The sequence below is a fragment of the Dunckerocampus dactyliophorus genome, chromosome 16 (genome assembly GCF_027744805.1).
Source record: "Dunckerocampus dactyliophorus isolate RoL2022-P2 chromosome 16, RoL_Ddac_1.1, whole genome shotgun sequence".
NCBI classification, from domain to species: Eukaryota; Metazoa; Chordata; class Actinopteri; order Syngnathiformes; family Syngnathidae; genus Dunckerocampus; species Dunckerocampus dactyliophorus.
In genome coordinates, this window is record NC_072834.1 from 188808 (window position 1) to 216800 (window position 27993).

The 27993-nt window shown below is 43.2% G+C and overlaps 3 protein-coding genes across 5 annotated transcripts in view; 1 reads left to right on the top strand and 2 right to left on the bottom strand.

Moving 5' to 3' along the window:
• Positions 1-15237, top strand: part of zswim7 (zinc finger, SWIM-type containing 7) — a 28140-nt gene extending 12903 nt beyond the window's left edge. The window contains exon 6 of one of the 2 annotated variants that reach the window (XM_054754065.1): positions 505-15237. The gene's annotated coding sequence lies outside the window, so the exon portion shown is untranslated. The remainder of the gene's footprint in view (positions 1-504) is intronic. The other variant, XM_054754064.1, reaches the window with a different exon arrangement.
• Positions 116-16721, bottom strand: adora2b (adenosine A2b receptor). Its single transcript, XM_054754062.1, has 2 exons — positions 16352-16721; positions 116-2709 (listed from the first exon to the last, which is right to left on the bottom strand). The coding sequence occupies exons 1-2, from the start codon at positions 16672-16674 to the stop codon at positions 1980-1982; spliced, it is 1053 nt and encodes a 350-aa protein (XP_054610037.1). The 5' UTR covers positions 16675-16721; the 3' UTR covers positions 116-1979.
• A 2956-nt stretch (positions 16722-19677) lies between these two features.
• Positions 19678-27993, bottom strand: part of specc1 (sperm antigen with calponin homology and coiled-coil domains 1) — a 63855-nt gene continuing 55539 nt past the window's right edge. The window contains exons 14-16 of one of the 2 annotated variants that reach the window (XM_054754061.1): positions 25605-25721; positions 22170-22229; positions 19678-19779 (exon numbers count right to left, since the gene is read on the bottom strand). In XM_054754061.1, coding sequence (XP_054610036.1) covers positions 19690-19779; positions 22170-22229; positions 25605-25721 — 267 coding nt within the window. In that variant the 3' untranslated portion in view covers positions 19678-19689. Of the gene's footprint in view, positions 19783-22169; positions 22230-25604; positions 25722-27993 lie in introns of both variants that reach the window. The other variant, XM_054754060.1, reaches the window with a different exon arrangement.

The following is a 27993-nucleotide window of genomic DNA, read 5'->3' on the forward strand; positions in this document are numbered from 1 at the left end:
AGGATCTGTTCACTGAGGCTGCACTGCTTTATTTTTAGCTTCCTTGTAAGGAAACGGTAAAAGGCGGCACGCTCGTGCCCACGTTATCTGAAATGAGCATCATTACAGTATATAACTTTAGGAATCAAGTCTGTCCTTTATCAACATGGCTTTTATTCGCAAACACACACATTGCACCTGTTTGTGAAGACTGGATGACATGAGCGTGACAGATGCGGAATAGCTGTAAATAAATAAATGGTTGGTAACACCTACAGTACTTCTACTTTATTTACAGTCAGTCAACTAAGACGACACAAGATTACAGTGCATTTACAGTATACATGTCTCCACTGGAATGTTAGCGCACTCTTGTTTTTTTTAGCCCTTCATATCAGTCAGGTAGGAGGAACGGGAGGGGGGACGTCACAATTCAAGAATTTAACCGCCACCAATGAGGTACAGGAAAGGACATCAAACCACAAGTGTGAAATGTGTTTCCTGTACTTTGCTTCACCCTTTTAGTTTAAACACCAGTGTGGCTCCTATGATGTAACCGACGTTGCCCCATCTTCAAATAGTTGTAACACGAGTGAACGTGGCTGCTGGCCACACCCTGCCTTAAGAACACACTCGATAGAAAACAGCCTTGCAGCTGCACCATGATGTCGACTTTGGCTTACCCTAATTAGGGTCGTGGGTGCTGTACATTTCCAATAATAATAAAAATGATATAGCTGAAAAAGTGTATTATTATGAACTTTGGTCTTTGCTCATTTTTTTGTTTTGACACTACTGGTGTAAATGTAGGATCTATTGCTTAAAAAAAGAGCCAATAACAGCTCAACTCATTTATGGGACAATTGACCCTTTCCCAATCCCATTTTGCACATCAACTGCAATTTAGTAGCAGCGGGATCAAATGTGAGATGAATCACACGTCTGTATAGCGAGCACTTGTCTTCCCAAACTACATCGCTCGTGTCGTCACGTGTGGGTTACAAAAGCCCCCTGGCTGCAGAACTGCATGGTCAAACTGAAGTCCGTACAGGAGACACAAATACCTTTTCCTTACACGTGGTCAAAGGAAGCACATCAAGATACAACACCCATTCTCTGCTTTCAAGGCCTCACTATCAACTTCAGTACAGTGGAACCCGTTGAAGTCGACAACCCGTCTATGTCGACCGACTCAAGTCCTGGTCCGCTATGTGCCCGCTTACATTGACAAAAATGGTCGGGGGCTTTTGTAGACATAAAATTTGAGAGCCAAAGGCGTCATTTCTATGAAAAATGGGTCCATTTAGACTAATGTTAGCTACACAGCATTGCAATGTTCACAGTGACTTCCTGTTCAGTGCAAAGTAAGCTTCAATATAAAAGCATGGCAGTATTATCCTGGATTCTACCACAGCAGCTAACAGAATGCACCCTTTTTTGGCATTGTTAGCCACCAGAAGATGTACAAAACTTGAATGTCATTGAAGTCAAGACATGCTGAGATAAGCGTATAAAATAACATCATATAAAAACGGAATAATCCAAGTGAAAATACGTACAAATGGAGGAAAACCAAGTAAATGTGCAAGCAAAGTCCAGTTCTGCGACTTAAAACGGGTTCCACTGTAGTACACAAAAGGAAACCCTGGGGGTGGGGGGATGATCCAAACTAACCACACAAGTACTTGTGTGGTGTACTTGTACTGCCGCAAGTAGTACAGGTTCAGACTCACCAAGACGTTTGATGTTCACATTCACAAAGGTCCAATGTTGTAATAAATAATAAGGATAATTACGCACGCACGCTGGCGCTATAGTGTTGCAGTCGTAACGGGGATGATTGCGAAAGATCAATAAATAGCATTTTAGAATATAGCAAAGTTTGGGTCCTGTTCCAGTTAGCGTTAAATAAGACGGACAACAAGAAGAGAAGTCCTTGGCAATATAAAAGTGACATCATCCCCTGCTGCTGTAAACATGAAGTGGAAATACTGCTGACTCTACAGCAGGGGGTCTGCGGTCATGCGGATCTGGTCTCTGTTGCGCCTGCTGCCGTTGGAGCTGAGGTACTGCTCCTCTTTGCGACACAGGATGTGCTGGGCCAAGATCTTGCGGAAGGTGTTCCTGAAGTCCTGGATGCGGTAGGCGTAGATGATGGGGTTGACGGCCGAGTTGGCGTGGGACAGAATGATGGCCACGTACATGACCAGCTCGGGCTTGTGCAGCTCCCTGTAGAAGAGCGTCAGGCAGTTGAGGATGTGGACGGGCAGCCAACAGATGGCGAAGAGCCCCACGATGATGGACAGCGACTTGGCGGCGCGGATCTCCCGCTGCAGCAGGCCGTGGTGGTGGCTGTCCCCGTTGGCCACGCACTTGAGCTCGATCTGCCTCAGCTGCATCCTGGCCACCGTGAAGATCTTCATGTAGATGCCCAACATGATGAGGAGCGGCAGCAGCACGCACACAAAGAAGTTAAAGTAGACCATGTACTCCATGTCCACCACGCTCTCAAAGTAACACTGGAGCTTGCAGCTCTGTAGTAAGTCTCCGCCCCTCGACCCCGCCTGAAGGGCGCTGTCTGTATTGTTGTCCGCTGTGGAGCTGCCATTCCCACAGCTCGAGTACTTGAAGTTCCAACCGAAGAAAGGGACGAGCCCAATGACGAAGGACAGGATCCACAAAATAGCAATGATCTCTCTGGCCGTCTTCCCTGTCATCAGCTCTTTGTACCTGCGTGCGACACCAAGCACGACACAAGATGATCAACACAATAACGACAGCCAGCACTTTCCACAGACGCCAACTCATAAATCATCAAAGAAAATGAATGGGGATGCACAATATTTATTTGTTCCAAACTTTCTGCTTCTCAAGACGGATTCCGATGCAATAACCGATAACTTATTTGTAGCTGTTACTTTGTAAAAATGTAGATTTAACTGTAGGGATGCTCCGATCCATCGGCCACCGATCAATATCGGCCAACTTCCATAAAAAAAACACGTGATTGCCGTATGCCGATAAACGCTTTTCAAAGCTGATCACAAAAACCGATAGGCAGGCGGCAGCAAATCCTACATGTCTGCCGCACGTAGGGTTGCCAACAAAATGACGCGTCTCGTACTGAGCTTGCCACAGGCTATGCCAATCGATGCCAGAGTGTTTGATTACTCCCTTACCAAACCTGCTGCCTTTCGACTATTGTTGCATTTCGTTTGCACGTGTTGCCTGTTTGTCACTGGCTGTACTTAGCATCGGCGGCAGCAAGCTAGCTAGTTAGTTATCCGCTTAGCTGCTGGTCTTGGGACTCCAGATGTGACTTTTTACCACAGCAACATTTTGTTTTTAAGACAAACAAGCAATGCGCTTAGTCCAGAGCTGGTTTTTGTCCCACGGGGAAGCCACAAGTGCATATCACGATTGTGGGGTCCGTAGTAACTTTTTCACTTTGAGCTGTCTAATGATCCAAACACTATTTGTCTTATGATGGTGATCCTACCAGCTCATTTTCAGTAGCTCACCAAAGGCTCAAAGAATAATTGCTTCAACTCTTAGTAGTTTTTTTTAAAGGTTGTTTTTATAACTGTTGAATTCAGACGTTATGCCTTTTATATAATGACAAATAGGCACAAAATAGCATAAAATGGATGGTCACAAAGCATAGTGGAAATGCGCTTGGTAAATAAAGTCGTGTACAATTGAAATGTTGCCAGTCATAAATAAAACAGCATCAATAGTGATGAATGGTAGAGACCCCTGCAACCTGGACCTTCAACCTTCTGCAACCTTCTGTTCCAAGTTAAACAGGACAGATTTTTGTTTCATTATTTATTATTAATGAATTAATTTATTTGTATTATCTTGAACAAAAAAATGATTATTAAACAGTTTATTTCCCATGTATTTGCCCAAACGTTTCTTTTTTGAGAATGACCTATTTGCCAGGGGCCCTTGGTATTGTCTAACGGCACCCTTGACCGATACCACTCATCATAAATCAATTAAAAAATGTACAGCTAATCCATGTGATCGGTATCTGCTGATTTCACTCATGGATGATTGGTATCGGAATCAGCAATTTAAAACCCTGATGGGAGCGTCCCGGTTGAACTATTATTTGTTCACACCTTAAAGTAAGACACTCAAAGGTGGATTAGACCAAATATGACATCACTGCTATAAAACTTCTAGTTCTGTTTCTAGAAATGGACATTTGTTCTTTTTCAACAAACAAAAGTGTATAGTGTGAAGTCCTTATCCAGCTACTGCGCCATCAGACCTAGCAAGCTAACAGAGCTAACACCACACATCCATAAACCAGTAGTGAAGTTTACATCCTTATTTCCATCTATCAGTGTATGCTGGCAAAAATACATCTGAACAATCGAGGCGGCTCTAAGTGATTTACTAGCCGCTATCTTCAATGATGCTAAAGGGCTGGTCGTCCAGTGTGGCTAGCTTTGTGGCTGCGTATTTAAGCCTAGGTCACAAACGGTGCAGCACGTCACAGAAAGGCAGCGCTTGATTTGCTCACCTTAGCCCAGTAACACACCACAGCACGGGTATTCTGGCCCCATTTGATGTTTTGGATTTGGTTATTGCCGCTGGTTTTAATGTTATTGGATTTATCGGTATGACGTCGTAATTCCTCATATTGTGCACTCCTAAAACTAAATAAAAATGTTTTCATTCCTCTCTTTTTACAAATCAATACACAAACTAACAGGCCAGTTGTAGTGAAAAGTACTTGGCAAGCATGGCCATGGTGACAATAAGCGCTACTACAAACAACCATAGCGGATGTTTCATTTCCTCAGTATACTGTAATATGCCACCAGGAGCACTTTGTGCACTTCAGTGTGTTGGGACTGCACTTAGTTAAGCAAACAATCATCTGAACGACTAAATCCGAGATGACTTGCCGGGTTCCGCACGCTCTGTGGAAACGTGCGCCTCTTATTCAAGCTGGCAATGACAAACACTTCATTTGCTTTCTGCCTAGTTTTCATTTTTATGGACAAACTCTCTCAGTCTTCCCCCCAGCCTGCATGCTGCCAAGTTAAAAGGCTTCTTCGCATGTGGAAACTAAAGAAGCCAATCAAGCAGATTTGTTGAGCCCAGCGGGGATTCTGAGGACAAAAGCTGTGTCCTGGTCGGCAGTGTCCTCTGAACAACACTTGAGGCGGGGGTACTGTCAGGTGGCGAGCGCATGCTAATGAGCCAGGCACATGTTGACACACACGTAGCCGCAATATTTCTAATCTGAGTCCTGCACTAATGACCGACACTTCCTTCCAACACTCTCAAACCTGTGACGTGAATGCTTATCACTTGTTGCTTCCCAAAGATTGGAGTTAAAGGTGAGATGAATGACAGATGATCAATAATGTGGATGAATTGGCAAGCTTGTGATGGTCTCATCAGGCGGCTCCATTGTCATCCTTATGCTAATGACAGTCACTGGGGGCACATTTGCATTCCTCTGGGAATTACAAAACGTTACAAAACAATCTTTATCCTCAAAGATGGCCGCAACAGTCAACAATTGAGACGAGTGTATTGTTATTCTTACGCTGCGCTCTGACTTGTTCTCCAGTGAGTCTCGGGTTTACAAACCGAGTTGAAGTTTTTATTCATTTATGGGAATGCGTACGTGACCACAAAACGAGGTAATTATGTACGCCTGCGTGCCTGTCTGTGTACAAATGAACTCATTTCCTTCAAACAGAGGATACGAGTGGGGGTGTGAGGGCCCCTTCAATGCTTTAATTTTCATTTGAGTCGCTTTGGCATCAGTGGAGTCCCCCAGAATCGCACTGGCACCCCTCATTTGTTCATCATCACCATGAACCAGAACGTAGCCTGCAGGTGCACACATATGGCACTCCAGCCGGGCCTTGGTGGAGGTCTGCGTCCATTGAGAACCAACTGAATGTTGGCTTACACATTAGCACAGCGTGGTATCAAAGCATCAGACAAAGGAAAGGAGTGATCGAAGTAAATGTTCCTACAGGAAGTTTTGCTTTTAAGTCTGGAGAGGCCTGCAGACCATCACAGGCCATGGTAAAGGAGTGGGGAGAGACCAAGCCAGTGGGGACAAGATCTGGGCAGATGAACTCAATCTGTTTTTTAACAGATTTGAGTCTGCCCTCCCTCCCTCCCCTACCAACTCACCACTCTTCACTCCCACATCCCCATCCCAGCCATCCTCTACTCCCCTCTCCATAACTGATGATCAGGTGAGAAGTCAGCTGAGGAAGATCAAGGCAAGGAAGGCCCCGGGACCGGACGGCATCAGCCCTAGAATCCTCAAGGACTGTGCTGACCAGCTCTGTGGAGTTCTCAGGCACTTGTTCAATCTCAGCCTGAGCCTGGAGAAAGTCCCGGCCCTGTGGAAGACCTCCTGTGTGGTCCTGATCCCAAAGACACCGCGTCCCAAGGAGCCTAACCACTTCAGGCCTGTTGCCTTGACCTCTCACCTGATGAAGACCATGGAGAGGATTATCCTGCAGCACCTGCGACCCCTGGTGGGCACTCAGCTGGACCCCCTGCAGTTTGCTTACCGGCCTCGGATCGGAGTAGACGACGCAGTGATCTACCTGCTGCACAGATCACTGCTACACCTGGAGGACAGCGGGAGCGCTGTGAGGGTCATGTTTTTTGACTTCTCTAGTGCCTTCAACACCATCCAGCCGTCACTACTCAGAGTGAAGATGGAGAGTGTGGGAGTAGACCAACACCTGACTGCATGGGTGATAGACTACCTCACCAATAGACCACAGTATGTGAGGCTCCGTCACTGTGTGTCTGACGTCACTGTGTGTCTGACATGGTACTCTGCAGCACAGGTGCCCCTCAGGGTACGGTGCTCTCCCCTTTCCTCTTCACCCTCTACACCTCGGACTTCACACACAACTCCACACAGTGTCACATCCAGAAGTTCTACGATGACACAGCCATCATTGGTTGTGTTTCAGAGGGGAATGATCTGGAATACAGGACGGTCATCAGGGACTTTGTCAGCTGGAGTGAGCTTAACCAGCTGCAACTCAACATTAGCAAGACAAAGGAGATGATCATTAACTTCCAGAGGAAAACATCTCACTTTACACCGGTAAACATCCAGGGAGCGGACATAGAGTTGGTGGACAGCTACAAGTTCCTGGGTTTTCACCTTAACAACAAACTGGACTGGTCTGTCAACACCCACGCCCTCTACAAGAAGGGCCAGAGTCGCCTCCACCTGCTGAGGAGACTGAGGTCCTTTGGTGTGTGCAGGACTCTTTTACGGACCTTTTATGACTCTGTGGTGGCCTCAGCCATCTTCTATGCTGTGGGCTGCTGGAGAGGGGGCAGCACGGACAGGGACAGGAGCAGGATCAATAGACTGATCAGGAGAGCGAGCTCTGTCCTGGACGGTCCTCTGGACTCCGTGGAGGAAGTGGGGGAGAGAAGGATGTTGGCTAAGCTGACATCCATCATGGACAACACCTCTCACCCGCTACATGACACTGTGGGTTCCCTTAGCAGCTCCTTCAGCAGCAGACTGTTACACCCACGGTGTAAGAAGGAGAGGTTCCGCAGGTCCTTCATACCGACCGCTGTCAGGCTCTACAACACCTGCACCACCTGAACCATGTTGTAGTCACTATGCATTCCTTACACTGTACTCTTTACTTGCGTATCTTGCTTGTTTGCTGCTGTAACAAGTTAATTTCCCCGCTGTGGGATAAATAAAGTACATACATACATACATACATACATTTTAGACAAGCTGTCAATCACTACCCATTTTAGCCCCACATCATCGTTATTCTTTTTCTAAATGAGCCCAGTGGGGCCCTCTGGGACCTGTGTGGCGTGTGAGCTCCTGTGGCCCTGTGGCCATCAACACCCCCGCCCCCCAGCCACCACCTCAGAGCCCATAAATTATACACCACACCAGCTTCACAAGCTTCCACGCTCATTTTGAGCCACACACCTGTTCTTCTCCAGCTTTGCTCGCTTGGTAAAGCTTCTATGCGCCCACCCCAGCCCTGCCTGCCCACCCTGGCTGTCTTTAGAGTCAGGGAGTGGCCGGCCAGTGGGGTTGGTGACTGGATTAGCTGTGGCATGACGACAGCACGCTGGCATCTATCTTTGTTGTCCTTTTTCTACTAAAGATAAAACACATCTCCACCCCGAGGTCGCGATGCTTCTCAGGCCTCACACACACTCGGTTTTTATTTCTGCTGCTTCAGCAACACGGACAGGCTCACTTAGTCTTCATGCAAACACACATGGACACAATGTGCATGACATGAGTTTACACCCCATGGGTATGCTAGCACACTTTTATCATCATAAGCCGGGGTAGGCAACCTGCATATGGCTCTTTAGCCTCCTCGCCATGGCTCCTTTCGGTCATGACAAAAGGGAAAAAAAGGTTATTTATTAATTGAATTATTATCAATATATGATTTTAATTTGGTTGACTTTATATCTTGTAGCTCAAAGGGAAACTTTAACATAGAATATTTCAAAATGCGTATAATTTATCAATTGATACGTGCGTCACATCACATGCACGTGGCGGGCGGCTTCTTGAGCGTGCGAACCCAGGTAAACTCACCATGAATACAACATTTAAAACAAATCATCAATATTGGTCACAAATGAGAGCCTACAGTCCTGTGTGAAGAGCAAAGTCATCTTTCTGCCCCGACGTAGGTAAGATCAGGGGATGCAAAGAATTGATATTTTCATCCCTTCATCCATCCATCCATCCATCGGTAGGAACGTAGAATTGAACTAAATTCAGAGCTCTGCCTTTTGGCTCAGCTCCGTCTTCACCACAGCGGTCGGATGCAGAGACCGCATCATTTTTTCATTTGTAAAAAGGACAAAAAAAACAAACAAACAGTAGGTAGCAGTATTTCAGCTTTCAGCATTATGCTCTATTTACGCTGGGGTTTTTTTTGTTTAATTGTATTTCTACAATGTGCCTTTGGCCAACAAAAAACAAGCTGCGGGCCACAAATGGCCCCCGGGCTGTGCTTTGGACACCCCCTGTATATGTCAACACGTGTTGTTGTATTGTTAACTTTATGATTGCTCAGCAGCGACATATCTACGGTCTTGTTACACAGCATGAAAACATCCACATGACTACCTGCTCAGTGCAAAGTAAGCTTCAAAATAAAAGCATGGCAGTATTAACATGGATTCTGCCACAACAACTAACAAAATGCACCAATTTCATCTTATTTTGACATTGTTTTGTCATTGTGGCCAAGAAATACAAGGAAATGACCACAGCAGCGGTGTTAGCTTGTCCTTGTGTCTCTGCTCAGTCACAAGTAAATATGCTAGCATTGGCAAGTTTCCAATCCCGTTAGGTCGACATCCGCTAATGTCCACATGTGTCAGCCTGTCTTAGGGGCGTCGACATAAACAGGTTCCAGTGTACATATGAGCATTTAATGCTTCAGTGATGATGTGGAATACAGTGGGGAGGGAAAGTAAATGTGAAATAATCTCTGTGTACATCGTCTGCTAATACTAAAGCTAATGCTAATCCGACTACACTTACGATGTGACTCATTTACAGTCACAAGACATCCTCTCACTTTTTCTATCACATTTATCCCAAAGCAAAACAAAATACTGGGGGGGTATTAGGTGCCTACAGATGGGACTTTTCCACATGCATCATCAAATGAATCATAACGTGCTTCAAGGAAGTGTCTGCAAATCACGCTTGACTTTGTCATGTAGAAATGTGACAGCATTGCCACACTGCAGCTTCTGTCTTTTTCCACATCTAAAGGATGACCTCAGACATCCTCAAACACCCTCCAACACGACACGCATCCGCCGGACCGCAGTCTGCTTGTGCTTGCTTGAATGACGCTGCTTCTCCCAGCTGAAATGTGCTTGTGATGCCTGTTGTGCAGATATCAGTAATGAGCATCAGTGGTGGTTGGCTATGCAAGCCCCTTTCTATCCCAGCGGTAAATCACAATGATGAGATAAAAAGCCGGAATTATGAGGTACAAACGGAGCATGTGCCGAGTGCCGTGTGACCAAGGCTCCAGTGAAGGTGGCACATGCACAGTTTGAACTTTGACTTTTTATCTAATAATTATGACTTACCTCATAATTACTACTTTTTATCTCATAGTAAGTTTTTATCTCATAATTATGACTTTTTAATCTTATATTTTTGACTTTTTATCTCATATGAAGTTTTTAGCTCATAATTATGACTTTTCATTTCATAACTTTGAGTTTTTATTTCATAATTATGACTTATCTCATAATTTCGACTTTTTATGTCATATCGAGTTTTTAGCTCATAATTATGATTTTTTATGACTTTTTATCTCATAATTGAGTTTTTCTATCATAATTGACTTTTTATCTCATAATTTCAACTTCTTATCTCATTGAGTTTTTATCTCATTATTCCATTTTATCTCATAATTTTAAAAGTCAATTATGACAGGAAAGTCAGAAATATGAGAGAAAACGTTGAAATTATGAGATATAAAGATCATATGTGCTGTCTTCACTGGAAGCTTCGTCACATGGCACTCGGCACATGCGCGGTTTTTCTCATAATTCTGACTTTTTATTTCAGAATTTAGACTTTATCTCATAATTGTGTCTTTTTATCTGATAATTATGACTTACATTGGATCTTTTTTTCTTTCAGTTGAAATATTCAGCTGCCTTTGTAAGTGACATTTCTTTTCGAAGTGTAAACACTTTGAAAAACAGTCGGTCATTTTAGATTTGTTGAATGATTTAAACGACTGTAGAGCTGCAACAATTCATGGATATTAATACTATTTTGGTATGCCATGAATATTTTTTTGTTTAAAAATGGAAATCTGCTCTGATTTCAGCTTCTGTGTGAATATTTTGGATTGACACACACCAGCTTTGACTCTTTTCTGATACGGTATGTGCGTGTTTGACTTGATGTGGATTTGGCCGAACCTGTTACTCAGGTCATCGAAGCAAGTTTCAGATTCATCAGATAAGAAGAGCATGGAAAGTTTGCAAATAAATGGACTTGACAAAGAGTGCAACTGTGACTGTTGCCCCACAAGCAGAGAAAGGACAGGGACGGTGGGTCAAAAGGACGACACGCTTACGAGATTACGTCAATGTTTTGTTTGTTTACACTTCTGTTTCTGCTCTGCCAGAAAAAGTAACAAGATGGTTTTGCCGTATCGGCTGGACATGGTGGGGCACTGCCCACACTTGCCCCCCACTGGAGACAAAAATGGCCGTCGTAAGAGCTTGGCCAACATCTTCACTAACTGAAGAGTTTGGGGACGGGGGGTGGGGCTCCAGTGTGTGTGTGTGTGTGAGTGTCGCCATCCCAGGGGGTTTAAAACATCTGGCTGTGGTCTTTCACTTCCACTAAAACCATCTGTGAAAACACTTTTATCTAAGAGCGGATCCAGGCCCCAAATAGCTGCACACACACACACACACGTGTATATATAGTGTATGATTGCGACCCAGCATCACAGTGGCATGATGTCAGTCCATCCCCACTGATGTTATGAACGTGTGTGGTGTGGATGGGAAGTGTCGTAGAGCCCCCCTACACCACGTATGAAGGTGAAGTATTCCACAGCATTACATGATGTTGTATCAGGGGACTCTAAATGCGCTATAAAAACTGGGAGGAACTTTTATTAGTAATGAATTCTTATGTACATTTATTGGCGCCGCTCCTTTAGCTGGTAGCAGTAGCAGTCGTAGTAGAAGAGGAAGAAGAGGAGGAAGAGTGCACACTGACAAGTTGCATGCAACACATCCACTTTATTTTTCTGTCAAATTCAAATGATTCAACAAAGTGGTACTTTAATAAGCAGTCATTGCATCGGCAAAGCTTAACACTTACAAACGAGTCATGTGTGATACCACTGACTTCATTTCCAAGCCCATACGGACTAATATTCAGGCTGGTATCGACAATACTGATCCGATACCAGTACATTGTGCATATTCAACTCGTGTGTCAAAAATCTGTCATTCAGAATAGAAGACATGAAATGGATTTCTGAATGAAAGAGATTGTTGGTTGAAATAAATGAATAATTGAAGTCATTTATTGATTGAGATGAGATTTAAACATTTGTCAGGAAAGTACAATGAAAAGATCTTTTTAAAAATGACATTCTTTTGCAATCTACTCTTCATTTCTACTATGTTACACTCTTCTGCACAATGTGTGTATGCTAGCGGCCCCGCCTCCACCCACCGAGACAAAGCGACTGTATGACTGACAAAAGGGTTCACTCCATTCATGCCGTTGTTCTATGGAACAAACACATAGAGTGAACCCTCTTCCTGCCTGTTGGGACCCGCATGCAATATACAGTACGTACATGGCGATACATTGATGATCTGGTTCATTTTCATTTATTGTGCGATGAATGAATGAATTTATTATGGTCTCAGGCTGAGTCCCCCATTGTAGAAATAACATTTTTTTTTAAAACAAACAAAACATAAAAAATGGAGGAAATAGAGCCAAAGGCTTACGAAGGAATGTTAAATAATAATACAACGCTTTGGCTTTAATAATACTCTTATGTTTTGTATCACTTTTTTACTGAATATATAAAACCCCCAACACAAATACCAAAGTGGCCCCCCACATCCTCAAGTTTTCGGTCTGTGGCCCTCGGTGTAAAAAGTTAACTGCCTTGTAACAGAAAATATGCTCCAAAGGCGCAAGAAAATGTTCAAAAACTGAACAAGATGAGACAACAGTTTGCTAGTCAGCTAATTTTACTCACTTGACTGACAGTCTGTTGTTTTAAATAGTATCCTTTCTTTGTGTTTAGAAGTGTATATATATGTACAGTATATACAGTACATTATAAATGGTAATGAATGTATGAGTGTCTCTTGATGCATGTACTACTTGCATGTTTTACTTGAGTCTGCTTTACTCCAAACACGCACCAAGGTTGCATCGGTGTGCATCTGGCATCTCTTACAGTTCACCGTGTCTGCAAAGGACATTTCCGTATCACAGCAATCACAAATGAATTTGTTCACTTCCTGTATTCAATGTAAACAATTCACAAAGACCTGGGGACATCTGGCTCACAGGCGGAACCCCAGGACCAAGACAACACCACGACCTCCCCAAACACCGAATGCGTCCAACCACGTCCAACCCCCAATGCCCCCGCACAACCTGCCGTCCTCGAACAAGGAGCCTTTTCATCTGCTGTAATGTACACATTGCTCTAATATTTTTAAGCACATCATATACAGTATGTACATACTGTACTTATTTTATATCAAGTATTTTCGAGTACATTTCTATGCTTTATTGTGCCTTTACCTGTCTACTGTGATCCCTCATTTATCACACCCGACCGTGATAAGTGAATTTCCGCAAAGGAGGATTCCTTACTTATAAATGGGATACTTTCACAGTTAGAGCATAGAAAACCTGTTTACAACCTTCTAAATACGCTTTTTAACATGATTAGAGCCCTCTAGACATGAAATAACACCCCTACAGTCACCTTTACACTCCTGTTACCCAATATAGGAGAGAGAATATGAGTTAATAATCCATGTGTCACAAACTGTCAGGCACGAGTAGAGCTGTCGAGTGCGTGACCCCCGGTATGCAGAGACGAGGTGATGGAGAGCAAAAAATAAAGATTCTTTAATAGTGTGTAAAAGGAGTAAACAAAAGGCGACAGAGAAAAAGGCTCTGTGATAACGGGTACAGAAAGTTCAGGTGAGTAAATCCCTCAGGTAACAGCACGAACTGGGAAACAAGAAACACAGGTAACAATGACAACAGTAACCACAATGAACCAGCGCTGTACATCTGACGACGCTGGCCTTTTAACAGCCACTAATGGTGATTGGGGACAGCTGCGCTGCCACCAGGGGTGAAGTGGCTGCCTCTTCCACCCAACAGGAAGTATACCTTGCCAAAATAAGAGCGCATGACACATGACACCATGTAAGACATGATCAAGACTTGTGCTCGTGTGTGTTGCTATAATAGCTTCCCTAGGGGACAGGAAGTGATGTCGGGGGTTCGGAGTTGAGTTTTAGCTTGGTGTGTGTTACAGCCACAACAGTCGCTCGTGTTAGGGAGTATTTTTAGGGAGAGATCATTCAAAGCTGCAATAAAAGCCTGTTGTTCTGGAGATCAAGTCTCACCCAACATTACAATAGCATTACCGACAACTAGTGACCAGTGTGGAACACTACATATCATCACAACAAAAATACATAGAAATTGCTTAAATACGCATGTTTTGACTAATATTCAAACTAATATGAAACTGAAAGTGCGAAGTGGCGAGGGACGACTTGGGGGTCAAACTACATCCAAGACACAAACATTGTTTTCAATAGATGACCAGGAACAACACCAGGAAATTAACAGCAAAATTGGTGCTCATAAAAAGCTAACATTTGTTGTTTTTAAGTATTTGTGTGCAGGTGGTCGTCAGTTTATGACGTTTCACGGTTTCGAACGCGCTCCCAGAAACCTAAAAACCTGATTTTGGTCCGTACACGCAAGACTCACAGGAGAACTAGTTCCAGTGCGTAGTGGCAGAAGAGTACATTCTCCCTCAGCCGCGCTGGGGGATAATAACATCGCTTATTAGTTAACTTTTTGCACTTCCTAATGTCTCCCCAGCGGCAGTGCGCCCAAGAAAAAGAAAGCCATCACCATGGAAGTGAAAATGAACATCATAAACAGCTCAGAGAGAGGAAACACGCCCACCAATATTGGCTGCTCTTTTGGTCCTGACCGCTCAACTGTCTCAACCATCATGAAAGATAAAGATGATTGCATGTGCGTGGATGCTGGAGGGGTCACGGAGGGGTTACAAGGAGATCCTTGGAGGACCACCTGTAGCTTCTTTTTGCTATGCTCAAATGTATTGAAGTGTTTTCTGCTGATGATGAACATAATTACTTATTTATTACAAATAAAATATGAAATGTCAGAGACCCTCCTGGACCGGCTTGTGTGTGTGATTTGTATCCATGGACTCTTAGCTGCTGCTAGATGACTTTCCTCCCTGGCGACAATGAAAATGTCCTTTCTTGCCAATGTTTGAAGCTAATGGGAATGACAGCACATCCCAGCTGAATGCGCCCCGCAGCGTGCAACAGTTCACTGGCAAAAGGGAGGAGGAAGAACAGAGACACACTCCCACCAGTGTGACCATCAGTGTGGGCTTTCTTCCCTTCCTGGAAATATCAGCGGTAGAGAAGTCAAGCATCTTTTACAGTAAATATGTTTGATGAGTCAATGCATGCAGATTTCTACCACAAAAGTCAACAACTCTTTAGGGTCACCAAACAGTGAGAAGTGTTCTAATCTAAAAAAGATGACATCTGCTAAACCTGATATACTGGATGTGGGAGGAGCGTAGTACAAGTCATGTCACTGGAGGATAAGTTGAGGTTGTTATTACCTCCGCCAAGCACAGCGCGGCGCTTGTGTTGCTCTGTTTTGGTTCAAAATAACTTGAAAAGTTCTGAATGGATTTGGATGAAATTGTCAGGAATTGTTGGAAGAACTGGTTACATTTTGGAGGTGATCCGGATTACCGTCTGGATTCAGGAGTTTGTGAAAGGATTCTTTAAGATTGCGAGATAGCATTTAACTCCTCACGAAATGGCGAGAGCACTTGGAAAAACAATACAGGTCAAGTTTCCAACAGGTTCTACGAAATATCAGACTGATCCAAAACATGTAGGATTATTATTCTGGTGTGAATCACAATATGGGGGGGCACACCCATCTTTAGTTGTCACCTTCACGGAACCTCACACATCACAAACTAACGCATCGGTTACAGGGTGTCCCTGAAAGTATATTCATCAAGCATCCAGACTGCGCAGTTGGAACTAAAGAAAAACAAGTTGAGTTACAAACACCGTTGTACTGTTTTTTCTGGTTTATTTATTTGTATTTAAAGTTTTAACTTTATATACGTGATTATTATCATTATTCTTACATTATATACGTATTATTAAATGATATTGATATGTTTACGTTTATAAATGAATGTTAGGGCTACACTGAAAAAATATTACACCGAGAAAAGCGGCTTGTTTAAACTGCAGTGGTACGTTTAAGTTCGGGTGGGAATTTTGAGTTACTAGCTAAACGCTACATCTATTCTCGCAACGTTACGATATAAGTTAAAAATGTTATATTCATTTGTCTGCACGACACCCATTGACCCAACTGTCAATTAGGAGGAGGAGGAGGATGGAGCAAAGGTCAACTTTGATTCAATTAAGAAGACAATGACGTGCCGGACGGTCGGACTGTTAAACGATCTCTAAGCGCATGAAAACTCACCTCAGGGGGATTTTGACCGCCAGGTATCTGTCGATAGCGATGGCGAGAAGGCTGAAGATGGAGCTCTGGGTCAGGACCAGGACGAAGCAGGCCAGGAAGAGGCAGCCATAGAAGTCCAGTCGGATCCCGATGCTGATGGTGATGGCGAAGGGGATGGCGAGACAACCCACCAGGATGTCAGCCACCGCCAAAGACACCAGGAAATAGTTGGTGGCGTTCTTCAGGGTAGTGTTGATGGCCACGGCCCAGCACACCAGCACGTTACCGGATATGGAGAGAAGAGCAATGACCACTTCAATGACGATGTAGAAGATCGTCTTCATCTCAGCGGGAGTGTGGCGGCACCAAACACGCTTGAAGCTCCTATAAGTGCCGAAAGAGGGGGGAAGTCTTTTGGCTGAGGTCCAACAATACTCCACAAGTGAGAGCTTCTAAATGAGCCATCTGGAGGAAAGAAATAAAGAAAAACATCTCGTGAATGCGTTGCACGGTTGCTTGCACGCACGCACTTGGTGCCTTACTTCCTTACCTTTGCAAAGCTGTGCATCGTCGGTGTGTGTGGCCACACTGAAGAGTTTCTGCGCAACTTTCCCGCCCCTGACAGCACTTTTCAAGTAGAGGAGGAACGCAAGAGCAAAGGAGGGGAAACGCTGACATTTTCATAGAAACCACGCCCACAAACACACACGCACACACACACACACACACACACTCGAGGCGTCACGATACAAGAGGAATCCCAAGCCGGCGTCACCGTGCGTAATTACGCACACATCAAACCACATCATATTCTAGCCTAACACGCGCACTACGCACAGACATACACAAATAGGAAATGACGAAAACGATCATTAAACATAAAACAGGTTGACAAAGACAAATGATTACGCTCTGTGGGACTCCCTTTGGATGCACGTGAAAACACTCCAGTATACGTACAGCATGTCCCGCCTTTACATCACTTTTGGTCTTTCGGTGAAACTCAATACTTTTGAACATCTTTTTTTATTTTAAATTCAATGTTCTATTTATTTATTTATTAATAAAAATAAATACATTTGAAAGTTACGATTGAAAAAAATAATCTGAGATTTGGAGAATAAGTGGTAAATTTAGGAGAAAAACTGGTAGTTTATGTTACAGGCAATGCCTCAGACAGCTGTGTAACGGGGACTTATGTGACCTTTGGCCTTTGCCATGTGGAGGGGGCGGGGCAATACCTCTTTAGTCTAATATTACCTCTAATACTACCCCTTTATTCCCTAATACTACCTCTTTATTCTTGGAATATTATAACATTTTTCTCATGAATTTACAACTTTATTCTCAATCTCAGTTTTTTTTTAAACGTGGCCCTAATACTCCGTCGTAGAAAGTGATTTTATTTCAGTAGTTCAAACATGAAACTTATACCCTATAGATTCACTACATGTTTATCTATTAGACATACTGTGCTTACTACTATTTATGTGTATTCTATATACTATATTTCTAACATTGGATTGCTTGGAGCCCGCCTACAACACGACAAATACCAAAAATGCCCCCGCATTCTTTGGCTTTTCAGTATGTGGCCCTCGGTGATGGTATGGAGCAGCAATAAATAAAATATACTCCATACTACATACTGAATACTGCATACTACATACTGAATACTTCATACTACATACTGAATACTTCATACGGCATACTACATAATGAATACTTCATACTACTTACTGAATACTGCATACTGAATACTTCATACTACATACTGAATACTCTATACGGAATACTGCATACTACATACCAAATACTTCACACTACATACTGAATACCGCATACTACATATGGAATTCTGCATACTGCATTCTGCATACTACATACCATATTCTGCACACTACATACTGAATACTTGCATACTGCATACTGCATACAAGGTGATGTGTTATTTTGGGAAAGGCCGTGCATGAAGCATAAAGAAGAAGACATAACATTCATTTATTAATCCAACAGCTCGTCATTAAATGGAAAAGTGCACAAACGTACGTCCACAGCCTCCCCAGGATGCACGCCAATAAATCAGTGGCTTTTCTCGCCTCAAATCCAAATAGTGCAAGTATGGAAGCAGTTTGAATGCAGCATGAAGCCATTTCATACGACTGGAGGAACGCTGGCTTCCAGCTTTGCACAAAGAGTTGAAGGATGGCGCGGCTGTGCCCTCGCGCACACAGCAAAGGCCGTTAAGGCACATTTGGATGCGTTTGGCGTAGAAGAATTTTCACTGGCGCCCATCAAATGCTTGGTGGGACAAACTAGCAGGTTCAAAGTCTTCCCCAAGTAGTGGAGGCTGCAGAGGGAGGGGCAAGTACTTTTGTGTGTACATGTCGTACACATACTTGTAAGGCAGTCGCAGTCTTCATGGTCCGGCAGGATCTGCTGCGCACATTTTCTTCACACGTGGACGCTACTTCAAGGGCGTACTCGCACGTGCTTGGACCCGCGTCACGCCCATTTGGCACGGTCGGAAGACACGGTGGCATCAGATTATATATGAGCGCTTTTTAGGGGCGAAAAAAACAAACCTCTGGTTCCCTCAAACCACCAACCGATGCTGCCCGAAAAACATCTGCAAAGAGTGAGAAACAGCAAAAAGTCCATACAAGCAACATTCCTGTTAGAATGTTCCGCTTCTCTGCTTGACTGACATCACTTGGCCAAACCTTTCCTAGCAAAACAAGTCATACTAGGTTGTATGCTTTGTGCTGATATCGTTTGTTTGAGTAATATCACTTAGCCAAACCTTTCCTAGCAAAATTATTCATACAAGGTTGCATAATTTGTGCTGATATCGGATCAATATCGACCGATACTCAAGGCTGCAATATCACAATATATTGTGTCGGAAATGAAAAAGTTGTATGGGGACACCCCCAAAGGCCGAGTTATTGACTGACTGCAGTGCAATCGCTCCTCCCTTCATCATAGAACTCAATAGAAAGACTCAAAATAATCCAAAAAGTCAAAGAGACGTGTCATTTCATTATTGCTCCTCATGACAGACGGCAACAGAAATAAACACAAAAACTCCAAGTAAGACTGGAAACGATCCACAAAGTCAGGGAAACTGCAGTAGGAAGCAATGAGAGCGGGCCGGCGTGGACCAGCGTGGAGGAGGAATGGCGTCCCACTGTGAGTTCATGCATGGATCATTCAGCTTGGATCCCTTTTGCCACAGAAAAAGTTGAATGAGCAACTTGTAAAAGTGGATTACATTGTAGACGCTGCACACACCCTTGCTGCTCAACGACACCCCAGTGGAGGTTGCAGGTGGATGATCTCCACAAAGCAAACATTGGTCACGTCTCAAAGTACGTGTAGATGCGACAGACGTACTGCATGACGCTCTGCCAGTCGGGCCTGTCTGTCTTCATCAGCTCCTCAATGTTCTGCTTGGAACAAACACATGCACAGGACAGCATGACAGCAGCATGTTCGTATACACCACGGGTGTCCCAACTGCAGCCCGCAGCGGCTTTTTTTATTGGCCCGCGGCACATCCGAAAAAATATTATTTGACTATTAAAAAAAAAAAAAAATTAGCAGTAAAATAACATTTTAGTAGCATAAAAAAACACTTAAAAAAGTGGTAATTTTATTCAAAACAAACAAAACAAGGAATGAAGTTGGAAAATGAGGTTGCAAAAAAAGTCTAAATATTACAACAAAAATGCTGCAATCTAAAAGTGCAGCTCGCAGCTGTTTTTTACTGGCACATTCTAAAAAATATTAGCAAGAAAACCAAAAAAAAAGTTAAAATGGAACTATCAGCAGTATTTTACAAGAATAAAGTCCAAATATTTACAGACAAAAGTTGTAATCCAATGAAAAGAGGCTGTCATTTTACAATAATAACAAAATATAATACATTAAAAAATGGCATTTTAGTTCATAAAGTTGAAAAAAAATTTCATAAGTCGTAATATTATGAGAAACACACAAAACAAAGAATAAAGTTGGAATTTTTGGAAAATTCTGTTGCAGAAGAGGTTAAAGTCAAAATATTGTGGGAATAAAGTCAGAAGTAAGTAATAGTAATGAAGTACAAAGTAATAAAGTAAGAGAGAAAGTTGACAAGAAGAAGTTGAAATGAGAATGAACTGGTAACATCGTGAGGAACGATGACGTCATTTGACCCGCAGGGAGTCAGTAGGAAAGGAAAAGAAGTCCTCATTTTATGAGAAACAAACCAAACTAAATAAAGTTGTCATTTTTAGTTAGAATATTATGGGAATAAAATCATAATATGAGAAAAAGAATATTTACCAAGAGTATTTAAGAAGAAAAGCAAGAATGGGGCAATAAAAGAGCAAAGAGTGAAGTTTTTCACCAGCATAACACCACAAAGCTCACATGCGTTTTTGGTTTCTCAAATGACAAAACATCCAAGCGGCAAAGCTGCATCCTTTCATTTTTCACTATGTGGCTGGAAACACATTTGGACTCTCGCCAGTACAGACTTAGAATGATCAGAATAAAGATAAAATACAAGAAGAGAAATTGAGTGTGTTGGGATGCTCTGGATTGGCCTGTTCACTACTTCAGGCAAAGCAGTTCATGACTGGTGGCCCCCCAGTATGCCTTCTTCTTGCTGGATAGAAAGTGAAAAATGGTCGCATTGCAATGCGACACATCCAGGCTACCATGTCACATTCTGCTATCATGACCGAAGCGCATCAGCGCTCCTTTCTGCAGTGACACATTTCACTCTCAAGGCCCAGATGGGTCCGGCGGCCAGGAGGTCCCGACTCCACGGCGGGAGTCATGTGACAAACAGCACAAGACCTCACAAACATCTACACTCCATAAGTGTGTGTGATGCCCCCAGCGGTGCTGCCAGAAATTCTGGCATTCATATTTTCTCTTATTATGTCTACTATACTGGGTAATACTATCCTATATTGAGTGTAAAGGTGACTATAGGGGTGTTATTTCATGTCTAGAGGGCTCTAACCATGTTAAAAAGCCTATTCAGAAGGTGGCAAACAGGTTTTCTATGTCTTATTTTCTCTTATTATGTCTACTATATTGGTGACTGTAGGGGTGTTACGTCATGTCTAAAGGGCTGCGAAAAAGGAGGGATTACGGTATTCTTATTTCTGATGTTTCCTATGAGAAAAACACTGCATCGTTAAGTTAGTGAAATTGGACAAAACAGGACCAATGTTTTAGCCACAAGCACGCGGGACACGAGAGATGTGAACTTTGGTTGGGATGTAATGTTCTTTTCACGCTAAGCAGGCCTCGTGGGGGTCCTTTGAGCTGTTTGACTGATTTATGTATTTGAATACGTGGGTGTGCCTCAAGACAAGACGGCATCATTCCACGGTAAAAAAGGTACAAAAACCTCCTAAGTTACCGCATCGATCACACAGTTCTGTTGTCTTGCCCTGATGAAAATGCTTTTGTCTGGTGGGCAGATCTCAGTGGGGTGACTTGCCCCCCGTCACTCACACTGACCTGATAGGGCAGCTTAGCTCACGTATGACGATGAAAGAGGGAATCCAGTTGGAGGCACGCTGACTAACAAGAATCCTCACTTTGGATGTTGATGATGACCAACGGCTCCCACGCATGAGGTTGATAGCAAACGTGCAGAAAGAACTGATTAGCAGCACAAGAACAGACCTGAGGCAGCATGTGAAGACTCAAGACTGTCACAAGGCTCGCCAAGCATCCGGCACCATGAAGGGCGTCCTTAAAGGCTCGTTCCATTCAGTGTCATTTGCCAAATGCAACAATATGTGGTCCCCAAGCGGGGGCACACATCTCTACTCACCAGGGAAGCTTTGATGCCAACACTCTCAGCAGCCTGAAAAGCCAAAGTCAGATTGCAGATCTGAAAGACAAACAAATGGCAATGGAAAGCACGTTCCCTGCAGGGTAGCAGTACACACCAAGGGTGCACGTTTGTTCATGCACTACCAGCTGGGATATCTCACTCATAAGCACATCATTGACTTCATGCTGTTCAAGCTGTGGACCCAAATTGGCCCCCGGGCTGCACTGTGGACACCCCAGATGTGTCGGTTGTTGTTGCCAACACGCTCCCATCAATTCATTGAAAATCTCATTTTGGTGCACAAACGTGTTCCTCCGCAGCTCCATTGAGGAACATCATCGCTTATTACTTCACTTCTTCTACTTCATGACGTCTCCAAGCGCTTGGACCCAAGCACCCAGCTTAAGATGATCACATGCTAATTCCTAAGTACTACCCTACCTTCCTAAGTGCTATCCTACCTTCCTAAGTGCTATCCTACCTTCCTAAATGCTATCCTACCTTCCTATGCGCTATCCTACCTTCCTAAATACTATCCTACCTTCCTAAGTGCTATCCTACCTTCCTAAATGCTATCCTACCTTCCTAAATCCTAAACGCTATCCTACCTTCCTAAATACTATCCTACCTTCCTAAATACTATCCTACCTTCCTAAATGCTATCCTACCGTCCTAAATACTATCCTACCTTCCTAAATGCTATCCTACCTTCCTAAATACTATCCTACCTTCCTAAATACTATCCTACCTTCCTAAATGCTATCCTACCTTCCTAAATACTACCCTACCTTCCTAAGTGCTATCCTACCTTCCTAAATGCTATCCTACCTTTCTAAGTGCTATCCTACCTTCCTAAACGCTATCCTACCTTCCTAAATACTATCCTACCTTCCTAAATGCTATCCTACCTTCCTAAACGCTATCCTACCTTCCTAAATACTATCCTACCTTCCTAAATGCTATCCTACCTTCCTAAATCCTAAACGCTATCCTACCTTCCTAAATACTATCCTACCTTCCTAAATGCTATCCTACCGTCCTAAATACTATCCTACCTTCCTAAATGCTATCCTACCGTCCTAAATACTATCCTACCTTCCTAAATGCTATCCTACCTTCCTAAATACTATCCTACCTTCCTAAATACTATCCTACCTTCCTAAATGCTATCCTACCTTCCTAAATGCTATCCTACCTTCCTAAATGCTACCCTACCTTCCTAAATACTATCCTACCTTCCTAAATGCTATCCTACCTTCCTAAATGCTATCCTACCTTCCTAAATACTATCCTACCTTCCTAAATGCTATCCTACCTTCCTAAATACTATCCTACCTTCCTAAGTGCTATCCTACCTTCCTAAGTGCTATCCTACCTTCCTAAGTGCTATCCTACCTTTCTAAGTGCTATCCAACCTTCCTAAATGCTATCCTACCTTCCTAAACGCTATCCTACCTTCCTAAATACTATCCTACCTTCCTAAATACTATCCTACCTTCCTAAATACTATCCTACCTTCCTAAGTGCTATCCTACCTTCCTAAGTGCTATCCTACCTTCCTAAGTGCTATCCTACCTTTCTAAGTGCTATCCAACCTTCCTAAATGCTATCCTACCTTCCTAAACGCTATCCTACCTTCCTAAATACTATCCTACCTTCCTAAATGCTATCCTACCTTCCTAAATGCTATCCTACCTTCCTAAGTGCTATCCTACCTTCCTAAATGCTATCCTACCTTCCTAAGTGCTATCCTACCTTCCTAAGTGCTATCCTACCTTCCTAAATACTATCCTACCTTCCTAAATACTATCCTACCTTCCTAAATACTATCCTACCTTCCTAAATGCTATCCTACCTTCCTAAATGCTATCCTACCTTCCTAAGTGCTATCCTACCTTCCTAAATGCTATCCTACCTTCCTAAGTGCTATCCTACCTTCCTAAATACTATCCTACCTTCCTAAATACTATCCTACCTTCCTAAATGCTATCCTACCTTCCTAAATGCTATCCTACCTTCCTAAGTGCTATCCTACCTTCCTAAGTGCTATCCTACCTTCCTAAATACTATCCTACCTTCATACCTATGAAGAAAAATACTGTAATTCATCACTTAGAATAAATATCATGTGAAGTCATTTTTATAGCATAAAGGTGAAATGAATTAATTATTTTTAAAACAATGAATAAAGTTTTTTTTGGAAAATTCGGTTGCTGAAAATGTTATAATATTACGAGAATAAAGCCAAAATATTCTGGGAATAAAGAATTACTAAAAGAACATTTACAAGAACAAGGCTTAAAATTGTTTGGGAAAAAAACAGCAGAAATGGACAACACTGCTGGAATTTTATGCGAATAAAATGAAAATATGAAGAGAAAAAAGTCATAATTCCACAAGAATAAAAGGACTATTATGAGGAAATGTAATGTCATTTTAGTAGAACAAGCAGCACATCCACATGCATCCTTTCATTGTTCACTGTGTGGGCCCCCACGCCCCCCTGATGCAAGTGCACTCCGGTCTAGGAAGGGACAGAGGAGAATCAAGGAAAAGCGTCAAAGCTTCTTCACATATCACATAAAACTGTGACCCACGTTCCATGCACAACGACCAACACCAGGACTGAGGAGGTGGAGGAGGCGGGCACCTGGACTCGAGTGGCCAGCCCACCTCAGAGGAGCGATGGCTCCACTATGGACGCTGTTGTTCAATCCCTTCAGATGCGGTCTGGCCGTACAAGAAAGAGCACGTCTCCAACGCCAGTCCATCAATTGCTGTCTTTGGTAAAAGCATCTATGATAAAGGCTGGGGGGGCAGTAATGGGATTAGCGGAAGGACAGATTAGACGAGGAAGAGCTGCCTGAGGGTAAAGTCACTCAGCAAGAGTTATTAAAGCCAACTGCCGTCTCTGGAATGATTCAATGAGACGGGCAGCGCCATGTCTCTGCCATCAGCTCCACGTTGTACGTGCGTTCACCATGGACGCGCCAACGCAGCTATGAGGTGTTTGTCGTCATACGGCAGCAGCAACGTGAAGGACTTCCACGCAGGTACGCCACTGCTATGTTGTATGGAAACGTCCCTATGTTACACAGCAGTGTGGTCTGCCATAAGCACTGAAGTCTTATTTAAGTGAAATAAGCTTCTTGGAACAAAGTGCTGGATTAACCTTTGTGGCTGTAGGTGCTCATCACCACACATGACTACATGGGAGTATGAATGGGGGCGCTCTTCTGTGCATATGATACATATCATGGGTAGATAATATTGTTATATTATGTTAATATACAACACAACACAACACAACACAACACAACAGAATAGAATAGAATAGAATAGGTGTGTTTTCTATTTCATTTGTCTGGTCCCAAACCTGGCTGTAGTTGTGTGTGTGCGTGCGTGCATGCATGCCCGCCTGTGGTGCAGTACCTTGTCTTGACTGATGAGTTCCTGGTATGGGATGTGGGCGGGCAGGTAGGTATGCAGGAGGGCACAGAAAGCCAAGCCATCACTCCAACTGCTACTGAAGTTGGTCACATCAATATTCTACAGTCAGACCAAAACAAACAAACATGGAAGTCACAAACAAGTCAAAGACGATATCACCGGTGTCACTGCCACATCATGTCGGCCGTCCAAGCAGCGGTCAAGTCTGACAACAAGAGGTCCACCTCGTGCACCTCAGGGGCCCGCCGCACCAAAGTAGGATTGAGACACCCAGGGTAAAAGACCGAGCGGAGCTCAAGCAACCCAAAACAAGAGCGTCAGGCTGGTCGCACAAAAGCAGACACGGATTAATCAAGCCAGGTGAAAGCAATCCCAGACCAGTACGCATACGCGGCTTCCTTAAATAGACCCCGCCGTCCATCACAGAGTCACGATTCACCATGGCAACGAGAGCGCCATACTTTCCTGACGGAAGCAGAAATCCTCATGGGGGTTTATGAGGGGGCATAATTATGGCATTCTCCTGAAATCTGTCAGGGCAAAATATGTGCCAGTGAAAACTCTGCCTTCCACGCACTTTGGAAAAAAGCATTTACAGTATTTCATGAAAGGTTGAAAATGTCTGCGTAGCATGGCTGTGTGTACTAAATGTTACAACCTGGACACCTGTGGCTTGTAGACAGGTGCGGACTATGCTAACAATGTATTTACAAGTCTTCTTCACGCTTTACATTTAGTGGTGCGGCTTCAATTGTGGTGCAGTCTGGAAAAGACGCTACATGGATGATCTTGCTATCACAGCATGCTTGTGGAGATACTTGCACACCTGGAAGGACAAAGTGTTAGCTTTCAGACATTTTTTAAATGCTTTTTCAAAATATATTCATGAATAAATCATGTTTGTGGTTGAATATGGCCTACTATTACTCATGTTTAAGTGAAATGTATATCTTATTTTCTCTTTTTATGTCTACGATATCGGTTAATAGGAGTGTAAAGGTGACTATAGGGGTGTTATTTCATGTCTAGAGGGCTCTAATCATGTTAAAAAATTGTATTTAGGACGTTGTAAACAGCTTTTCTATGCTCTAACTGCCAAAATATTCTATTTATAAATAAGGAAATTCACTTATCACGGTTGGGTGAGGAACCAATTAATGGTGATAAACGAGGGATGGCTGTGTATCGATACAAGTGTCGTGTGGCGTCGCTGTTACGGTAGCAACACCAATGAAACCACATTGCCCCCTGCCCCCTTTTAAAAGGTTAACGCCTTTACAGGATGTTCTCAGGATTTTCTTGGTCCCCTTTACGCCTCTGGTGATCTTTGTGATGTCTCGTTGTGGTGAAGATGAAGAGCACTTAGAGCGGCATGCCCCGTTACTTGAAAAGGCCATGAAAACCATCAGAACACCGCGATGAAGGTCACATCAGTGTCAGGCCTGCATGTGGTTCTTTTAGACACTCTTGTTCTCAGAGGCCTCTAGTGCCTCTTGTACACTCTTGGAATCTCCTCTGGGTGATGAACGTGCAAAGCAGCACATCCAGTGTGTGTGTGTGTGTGTGTGCGTGTGTGTGTGTGTGCTTTTCACAAAGCATCACGCACTCACACTGGATTGTGGGTCGCAGGGCTCTGATTAGACCGCAGGTTTGGAGGGAAAGGCTCCGTCTAAGCTATTGTTTATTGCTGAATTGTGAGCTTCACTAATGAGGCTCACGGGCTCACGGGACTCCAACGTTATGTCATACAGTGAATAAAAAAGTCGACACAGTCTAATGTATTTTTACGACATCATCCCAGAGAAAAGACCTGTAGCACATTTCAGCAAGAGAACTTAAATCATTTCTAGAGCATCGGAAAGGAAGTCATCTGGGGTGTCCAAACTTTTTCCAGCAAGGGCCACATCCTGAAAACAGCAAAGATGCAAGTTTGCCACTTTGATATTTGGTAAAGCAACACATGTAGATGTGCTAAGTAGTTACATGTTCAGTATTTCACCTCAGCTTTGTTGGTGAAAGAGTATTTATTTCTTCGCTCGTTTTCATTTTTGTAGTTTTTTCCCAATATTTCAACTTTCTTCTTAAATAATCTTGGTAAATTAACTTCTGGTAATATGACTTTTATTTTGACTTTATCCCCATATTATCATCATTTTTTCCCCAATCAAATTTTCCAAACAGTATGTTCATTTTTTTCTGATAATATTACGACTATAAATATAACTTGTTATCTTGAATATTTCAAATTGATGCTACTAAAATGATGTTATTTTCCCTCCTAATACGACAACATTATTGTGGTCAAATGAGGCCTTTTTCTTGTTAGATCACAAGCGTAGCAGAAGGTCACATCTCCATATGGTGACATCAA